The sequence below is a fragment of the Hippoglossus hippoglossus genome, chromosome 3, assembly GCF_009819705.1.
Source record: "Hippoglossus hippoglossus isolate fHipHip1 chromosome 3, fHipHip1.pri, whole genome shotgun sequence".
Classification (NCBI taxonomy): domain Eukaryota; kingdom Metazoa; phylum Chordata; class Actinopteri; order Pleuronectiformes; family Pleuronectidae; genus Hippoglossus; species Hippoglossus hippoglossus.
The window spans coordinates 24,788,067-24,797,427 of record NC_047153.1 but is presented as its reverse complement, the minus strand read 5'-3'; the positions used below and the strand labels follow the sequence as shown (position 1 = coordinate 24,797,427).

Sequence of the window (9,361 nt, the reverse complement as noted above, 5' to 3'; positions counted from 1 at the left end):
GTTTGATGAGAGTTCCGTATGATGCTGGCTGACCACGGTGACTCAGCTGGTGTGGGGATATGTGAGAAAATGTTTGCTGTGACTGAGTTTGTGAACAAGAAAGCAAAGCCACTGTGTATTTTCATTCATTTTAATTTCTTGGCAGGGAGCGTCTTTAACATGGAGACATATTTCCTTCCTCTGGAGGCTTGACAGGATTTTATGGTTTATCTACCAGCAGACTATGGCTCGGATACGAGTCTGATTCTATCAAACCACTAAATAAAACCATGAGACATAATCACGCTGCAAGATTGGTCAACATAAGTTTGTCACATCTCTGAACAGATGTTTGCAAGCTCGTATCATGACCTCAATCACACAGCTTTTACATTTGCCATAGTGAGCACAAGCTGCACCCAGGGGAACAACCGCATTATTCACAAATCACAAGGATGTCCACATACACAATATATTACAGAGAAGGGAAAATAAATTGTGACAGCAGCCAAGCACAGGAGTCTAATCCCAGCTGGCATGAACACCCGCCTGGAACAGAAGATAAAGATGTGTTTAAGTAATTATAGCCCGATGCAGAAGCCAAAGGGTCATATTACAGTGAACTGTGCTCATTCCTTCAGACAGGAGGGAATGTTTTCAGAACAGAGCAACCGGTGATGAATGTCAGGGATCTGGAAGAGTTGTGCAGGAAAATACACACGGGATCTATGGTCATTTTTCTTTTGGAGAGAGCAGGAAATCAACAGGACAGCTACACAACACACACACACACACAGAATAACAGAAAGTGTAAAGATACTTATATTAATTCTTCTTGTGGCTTTATAGAGACAAATTTTACATCATTGTACAAATCCTTTGTAACTATATTTGCATACAGCAGAACTCAAAAGCAATCCGCAGCTTATCTCTTGTACATGAAAAGACTGGAATGAGGGGGAGAGTGAGCTGCTGTGGTTCTGAAGTACATATATAAAATCTGTTTTCTCAGTCTTAGCTACAGAGCTGGGTGGACGGGGACAGCAGAGAAATGGAGACATCAGTAGTACATCGGCCCTGCAGAGCTCAGCTGGGATGCTTCTCAGAACGGGGAGAGGCTCGGGACTTTGATATTGATGTCTCCGATGTTGATGTTGCGGGGAATCTCCGGCAGGTTCATGTTCTTCACAGCAGAAACGGCGCGAGCTGGAGCGGCTGATAGACCTCCCTGCCCGAAACGAAACACACAGAAAATAAAGATACAGTGGGTGGAAGTCTCATGTGATTAAAGGGAGCGTCTACATTATTCTGATGACAGTTGTTGTCTATAAAGAATCCTGATGAAAGTAGACACCAACAGTGTTTTAATGCATACCACTTGATTTTTGGAAAGAATCCAAGTCATGGGAGCGTGAGTAAACAACTGACCCAGCTCTGTCCAGAGGGTGGCGACAACATTCCAGGTAGTCGCTGTTCCCGGCCAAGAAATAGTCAGATCCATGGCCCGCTATAAAACTTAAATCTGACACTTACCTTGGGACAGAGCCAGGCCAAACGTTTCCCCTTTAAACTAATCGTCTCCTAGCTGTATCTTCAGGTGTAGCATACAGGCATTAGAGTGGATTAATGCTTTTATCTTACTTTCTAAAAAGGACAGCAAGATAAGTTTTTTGCAAAATGTCAAACTAGTCCTTTAATCTCAGAAAGAATCAAAGTCACATTTCTTTTTCCACAACATCTGTGTTTGACTTTTTGTGTTTTTCACTGTGTTTATTTTTCCAACAACATTTATCAATGTGATGCTTTTACACAATCTATTCTCAAATTTCATATCCACTGTAGGAGCCTCCCACAAGCACTTGAACGCATCAAAACAAGAACCGTCCGGACCCCAGCCTGCATTACACAACAACAGACACAAAAAGGTTTTGGCATAAAGACAACAGTAGCTCTGCAGAGCCAGACCTATCTCCAAAGTGCTGTGTCAGAGATGGAAATTGGGCTCAGGTTTGCTTAGCTGCTTTAAACACACACTGAACTCCAGAGATTCTCCACACTTTCCCCGGAGGAGAGGGAAGTGTGAGCGCACGTGTCAGAGTGACATTGGATTCAATGCGAGCGAGTGGGGGGTTGATGACGCTTATAACACGCAACAGATGCACAAATGAAAAACACACAAAAAGAAAAGAAATAGCTCTTGCTGAAAAAACAGTGTCATACACGTAGAAGACACGGAGGAAGTTCGTGGTGATAAGAGAAGACACCGGTGTCTGTGTGTTGTAAAGAAAATCATGTGATCTATGTTACTTCTTGCCTCTGCCTGCTGCACCCGACTGCTCCACCTATCGCCTGAATAATGTGTTGTAGATGTTGTGATCGCATCTGTGCAGAAAACCTCCCGTTGCGTTGTTCATGTGTGAAAAGCAAACTGCTTTAAAGTCCAGTCCAGATTATCTGGACTTTATCTGCAGGTCATGTCTGGAAACGGTATTTGTTGGTTTTGGAACATTGTTTAAGTGGAACATGTGATGAAAAAAATGGAAAATTCCTCATAATAAAGACGTTATGTTAAATGTGTCATTGTACAATTCTATTCTAATTTTCGTCACAACTTTCCATTTTCACTGTGTTAGTTAAGCAGCTCTTGCGGTTTCCTGTGGTGAAGGTTAATTCGAAGCTGAAGAGGAGAGCAGGTTCACAGTCTACATCTGATCAGTCCAACTAAGGTAACAGTGACTGAAAGACAGAAAGTCTGATTTGCCCTTTTGTTTCATTTCAATTATTCAGTTTGAAATTGTGTTCATGTGGAGGAAGGTTAATTAGTCAGTATGAGTGACGCACAGTATCTGTCCTGCAGTCCTAACTTTCAGTTGACAGGGAAGCTGTGGTAGCTGTAGCTAAGAAATATGTTGATTTAAAGAGATCTTTAAAGGGGGCGTACTCCTGCATATGTGAAAGACACTGTTTAAAACCTTCTACAGCTTCAGACAGAGCTGTGTGAAATGTGATGTCACATGAGTCAACTTAAAACTACAAGTTTGACAATGAAAAAAACATGGATGCGATGTTTGAACGAGGTGAGCTGACCAGACCTCTGTCACTGCTCCTCATGTCTGCTCGAGGCTCAAGGCTTCATTAGTTACTGTAAGTTTAACATTACCAACTTTATGATCAGAGTATCCTTATTTTGCTATTCCAATTAATCTAGCTACTTAACTTATTTAGTTATGTGGAAAGGTGACTCCCCCATTCTTAGCGACTGAGCCTACTAAGCTCTGATTGGTCAATTGTTTCCTTAATATAATGAGACTGGTCTCACTGGTTCTACCGACACATTTGAATTTCTGACCGAATCTGAGATGTGGACAAAGAAGGTCTGTTTGTGTTTAATGTGTTTAGTTTGTTAAGGTTCAGGTCTGCAAGTTGATTTCAATAGTGACTGGTCGCTAAGGCTGCGAAACACATAGCTCTCCCTTCAACCTGAGCTTTGGAAAATTCTCTTTAATAGTGGAAAACTACACAACTTAAAATTTATGAGCTGAACTGGGCAAAACAAAATCACTGGCATGGGTGTTAAATGTGGTAATCCACTGACCTCAGACTTCTCCATGCGGTTCTGCAGCTCCACCTGAGCCACAATCTCGTTCATGTTGGTCTCCAGCACCATGCCTCCCATCACCACTTCCTGCAAGATATAATGGACCTGCAGACAAACCCAACACAGTGGTTAATACGAAGCTTGTAAAAAAAAAAATGACAGTCTCTGTGCATGCTCGCTGTCACTTAATATCTAAGATGACACTGCAACGTCACTTTGTGATTTTGATGAAAATTCAATAATAAAACATGGATTAGACAACACACACTGGCTGCGCCACATGGCAGCCAGATGTAACTATGTTAGTTTTCAGTTGATCAATCGTGTCTTGTTTAACCTCTCAGCTCTTGTGTGTTTTTGTTTTACCAAAGACATGACAGAGGTATAAAAGAGTCCAGTTCTCTCTGGAAAGTAGCTGCCACTGACGGCTCATTGGGAGACAGTCTTCAGTTTCAGTCTTGAGTTTAGATTTGTGAATTCCTGTGGGTGGAAAACATTTTGGGGAACATGAGACGGTCTTGCACAGCAGACCTTATTTGTGGTTAAGGATGATAAACGGGAAAGAGTTCCCTGCAAAAGCTTTGAAGCTTTAAGTCAAGCTTCATTCCTGATTTTCATCTGGCAGAGAAACAATTGGATAATATCTGTAACAGCAGCCTAAGTTTCTTGATTTGTTCATCTGTGCATAACAGGTTAATAATACAAAGTTTGTTTTAAATCCCTTCACATGTATCTAAATTACACATTTATGATGCATGTCAGTGTTGTCCGGCTAGCAAGGCTTTGAAAGAGCAACATGTTCTCATCCGTGCACAAGTTTTTCCAAGTTTCATCTTGGGAACATTCCTCAGGCAAAACCCCACTGCACCACATGACATCAATTTCCTGCTGGGAAAATTCAATCAAGATGGCCGAAGATGTTTCTGATTAGACTCCAGCAACACTTCAAGCTCAGCTCCAAGTTCCTGGGAGAGAAAGGAGGCCTTGTTGTTGCCTGAACAATGCACAGCTTCATTCTAAAAGGAGCCTGGGCAGAATTTAAATGCATTTTTCGAATCCATCATCCGAAAAAATGGTAACCTTGAACTCTAATGTTTTTCTTTTTACCATTTCTAGAGCAGGTCCCCACGTTTAAACAAGATGCAGCTCCCAGGCACAGACATTTTCACTTCTGAGGTCAAACATTTCGGAGCTGCAGAATCGCTCTACATCATCGTGTCAGGAGCCTGGTTTGACTTACGGTATGAGTACAAATCCTCTCCCCACACACCAAAGAGAACTGGACCATTTATAGCAATGCAGCTGCTCCTGAGAAGCAGCTGGGTGCATGGAAGAGATGTAAAAACACCACTGCACTGCATACCTCAGGATATGTTTCCCTATAGGTCATTCATAAAATAATGAATACATATTAAATTACACTCATGTGAACCTTTTGTTGAATATGAATGGTAAAAGCATTTACATTATATTTCTGTGCTGGGATTGGAGCACACAAAAGTATGTAACTTTCTCAACGTGAGGTTTTTCATTTTTGGATGCATATAACAGATCTAGAGCACAACGCCCTTAATGTTTTTAGTCTCATGGATGCTAGTAACCTCAAGGTACAGGCTTACAGTAAGTGTCTGACCTAAGTCTGAATCAGAAGGTAGACCATAAACATATATGAGATCACTAGATCACTTCCTCAAATTTTAAAACAGTCACTGGCAAAGAAACAGCAGAACTGGATGAATAATTGTCCTCAGTTAACCACAGTTACGTCACCACTTCCTATAGCTCCTGCACAGTAAAAAACTGAATTTTGATACTTCTATTGTGAACATGAAGTGTTGATTCTGCATTGACAGCAAATTAATCACATGCAGACATTTTGTAGTTCTGTAGAAATAACAGTGAATGTTGTTCTGAGACTGGAAAGGGGCCATAGTTCAGTAGATCAAAGTCAATGTGGCATGCACGATACTAGAGTGGCTGCTAATTCTCTAAAATATTATTTAAAAAAGCATGACAAATATGTGACAAAGTAAAAGGGGTGAAAAATCACATCCTCTATTCAGAGAAGCTGAAAACCTTTGGTATTTTTTAAGATAACTGAAACCATTGGTCGCTATCAAACTACTTGTCAATTACTCTACTGATCACCACAGTTCTACACAAAATAGCACTGTGCCGAGGAAACACTATTGAAAAGGCTTCCTTCACTGCCACTCACCTTGTCCATGTGGAATATGAGGTCCAGCTCACAGACGTTTTCAAAGCATTTATCCAGCGTTTCCACAAACACCTGCAGCGAAGAGGATTTGTTAAGTCATCACTTATAAAACAAACAGCAACACGTAGAGAAGAGTGAACCTACACATGTAATTAAAAAGGGTCATATTGGGAAGATTATAATTGGAGATTATAATTACATTGGAGGGCATAACAAATATTGGATCGCCTCAGGAATATAGATTATCTTCTGTTGCAATGACTTGTGCTTCACACTAACCATCAAACTACAGAAAGAGTGATTTGAGATATGATTCCAGTACTAATGAAAATGTTAAGGTTAAGGCCATACAGGTGGATCAGAACAAACATTTAGGTTTGATAAAGGTTAATGTGCTTGGTTCAAAAGTGTTAAGTGAGTACACTGATCAAAATAATGTAGGAGAGATGTTTAAGGAAAAGGTTAAGGCATTAAGATATCTTTGCTGAGCTGTGTGTACAGCCTGCGTTTGTGATATTGGGGTTTCCTCCTTTATATTTTGTTAGTTGACAAGTTTTACATTCAAAAAGATTTCAATTGAACAGGAGAAATATTTTCATTTCCAAATTACACCAGCAATTAAAAGTACGAAAGTAAAGGGGTCAATGAATCGTCTTTCTCAAGATGAATTAAATACAGCATCATGTAGTGGAAATCAGTTTGTGTAGTAGTTCAAGAGAGAGACAGCGTGTTCTTTTCTACTTGGGCATATTTGTATGATGGAACAAAGGGGTGCTGTGGAAAAAGGGAGGTTTTACCTCAAAAACCACATATTCAATATACTTAAGGAGCAGTTAAATAAAGCAGAAGGCGACCTGGATCAGGTCCAGAATGCCGAGCTCGCTCTCAGATGAGTCCACACAGAAGACAAAGTAGAGAGTCGCATAGTGTCGGTAGATCAGCTTGTAGTCGGAGCCACCGATGAGACTGAAAATGGATATAAATGTTACATTCCAAGAAAATCCCACTTGTAAAACTAATAAATGCATCTTGTGTATTATGTAACTGTATTAACAGACAGGTTTATCATTATCGTGTGAAGTAGCTGATCAGAGAAATGGTATGTGTGTTTGCCTCCATCTAATGGTTAAAAAAGTGATACTGCATCTTCAGTCTGCCTCTGGCTCTGCTTTGATGCCAAGATATGTCAGCTTCTGTCCTGGCATTGACGCTAGTAAAGAAAAAAAAAACTGACTCTGGGTTTACAGTCGTTAAAGTTCTGTCAAGATGTCATAACATATCATAACTGAAATTACAGGTCCGCCTATATGGCCCTGCCAATATAAACGTGAATGTCTCCAAATGTACACATTCTTATATCAATCACATTACGTCTGTCTTTCCATTTTAAAAAAATTGGAACATAAAGAAGTTCAGCTGCAGCTTTTCTGCAGCTGTGCATTGAACAAGCACATCCAAGGCACTTTTTAAATGCTCAGAAGGAGCAAATATCTGCTCTGTTCTTCACATGTCATTGTGTTTTTATACAGATTTGCAGCAAACAGTATTTTACTTGTGAAAGATCAAGTAAATAGACACAAATGTACTCCAGTAAAAGTACAGCATTAACTTTTCTATTTGAGTAAAGGAAAGGAAGTACTTGCTTTTAAATACACTTACAGTATCAAAAGTAGAATAACTTGCAGAGTGTAGCCTATTTCCTGATGTGATGGTCAACTACATCATTAACTGTGCCTAGAGTATATTTAGTTAAATATAAGAATAATACAGACTCTGTCATATTAATACAGAATGATGCTACTGAATACATTTGCATTGTCATAATAATTAATGGCTAAATCTCTGCAGTAGCCTCTACAACCTTTAATCCATCTCTTTCCTCTCATTGATGGAGACATGGTCTAATATTACCTGAAAACAACACACATGTAACATAACGCCTTATGGGTATGTCGTGGAGTGGAAAACACAGATATTTGCTTCTGTATGTAGTGAAGTCAAATTGAATATATCCTGAAAATATTAATTTTTAAGTACAGATACATGAAGTGAATGTTTCCTCCCACCACTGGGAAACAGTGCTACTTGCCTTCCACCCTCCAGGAAGTTACAGACATTATCGTCTCTCTTCGAAACCAGATGGAAAGTCTCTCGAATGATCTGCTGCTGCATGTCCTCTGCCTGCAGGACACATGTGGCACACTCTGGTTAATATCCCACCTGCAGGCACGACCCCCCATCGAGCTGACTGATAAAGTAGCACAAGTTACATAGGGACCTTATGGCACCAAAAGAAAACAAAGCAGTTACAAGCTACGACAATGAGCTCAAATCTGAGATTTAGAGATCACAGGCAAATAGTAACAACGCATCTCTACAGTGTAAAAACGACACGTGTGTTATATGTTTGTGAAATCATGTGACATGTCTACTAACACTGTCAAACGAGGGAGTAAAGACAGCTGTATATACAAACATGCTAATGTTGTGACGATCAGCCCCAAACATACTCACAAAATACTGATAGAATCGAATCAGCCTCGGTTTCCCGTGGTTGTTAAATATCAAAATGGCCTTAATCATTGTTACTCTTCAAAGTTTTGGATCCACTATGTGAAAAGATTCATAAAATACTACGATTTTGTCTATTTTGACAGCATTAGCTACAATGCTAAACGTCCTCTCAGCTGCCCGGATGACTAAATTGGTAACATCCGGTAGGGTCGCCACATCCACCAGTCGGCCTGGAACGAACAACACAAATCTTTCGTTCCGGACAGAGACCTTTCCGTCATTCAAATATCCCTGTTGCACCCAAGGAGAAGTTGAAATTGTATTTAATAATAATACGTTTTTTTACGCATTATTCAACGATCTAAGTGAGTATACAGCACAGCACATGTTGTGGCTTAAAATCACTCACAAAAAGTGTAATCCACTACCTGAATTTTGTATTGTTTCTCTGACTCCTACAAACATTGGCAGAGCTGTTATTTATACCTAGTGATCCTTAAAGACACCATATGCTGTAATTCATGAGCCTTGTAGTGAATGAAGCTCATTGTCAGTTGTTGTTTTTTTTACAGTTTTTGACACTTTGTATAGTGTTTTCGAGCCAATGTCCCAATGACATAACCTTAGTCAACACTGTTGAGGGTTTACATTGTTTCTCTTTTTCTTTGTTGCCCATGTTACATTACATTACATTTCATTTAGCTGACGCTTTTATCCAAAGCGATTTACAATAAGTGCATTCAACCATGAGGGTACAAACCCAGAACAACAAGAATCAAGAAAGTGCAATTTTCTTCAAGAAAGCCAAACTAAAAAGTGCTAAAAGTAAGTGCCATATGAGTTCTATGAAATGGTTTAAACTTTTGTTTTTTCTTTTTTTTTATTCAAGGTATAGTGGGAAGAGATGTGTTTTTAGTTTGCGGCGGAAGATGTGTAGACTTCTGCTGTCCTGATGTCATTGGGGAGCTCATTCCACCATTTAAAGACCATGTGTCATCACAAGTTCTGAGACTTTTCCCACATCACATCATTTTGCAGTCTTGTGACTAATG

General features: G+C 39.8%; 1 protein-coding gene across 1 annotated transcript; it reads right to left on the bottom strand.

The window, feature by feature from the left end:
- Window positions 1-112: 112 nt before the first annotated feature.
- On the bottom strand, window positions 113-8,397 carry ap3s2 (adaptor related protein complex 3 subunit sigma 2). Its single transcript, XM_034572737.1, has 6 exons — window positions 8,310-8,397; window positions 7,885-7,976; window positions 6,650-6,761; window positions 5,796-5,867; window positions 3,575-3,682; window positions 113-1,207 (listed from the first exon to the last, which is right to left on the bottom strand). The coding sequence occupies exons 1-6, from the start codon at window positions 8,376-8,378 to the stop codon at window positions 1,082-1,084; spliced, it is 579 nt and encodes a 192-aa protein (XP_034428628.1). The 5' UTR covers window positions 8,379-8,397; the 3' UTR covers window positions 113-1,081.
- Window positions 8,398-9,361: the final 964 nt, after the last annotated feature.

What these genes read in the sequence shown, in the direction of transcription:
- ap3s2 (XM_034572737.1), bottom strand. Translation starts at nt 8,378, where the DNA reads ATGATTAAGGCCATTTTGATATTTAACAACCACGGGAAACCGAGGCTG. An exon ending in TCATATTCCACATGGACAAG is followed by an intron (nt 3,683 to 5,795) that starts GTGAGTGGCAGT and finishes GTTTGTCTGCAG; the next exon opens with GTCCATTATATCTTGCAGGA. An exon ending in ACCGCATGGAGAAGTCTGAG is followed by an intron (nt 1,208 to 3,574) that starts GTCAGTGGATTA and finishes CGTTTCGGGCAG; the next exon opens with GGAGGTCTATCAGCCGCTCC.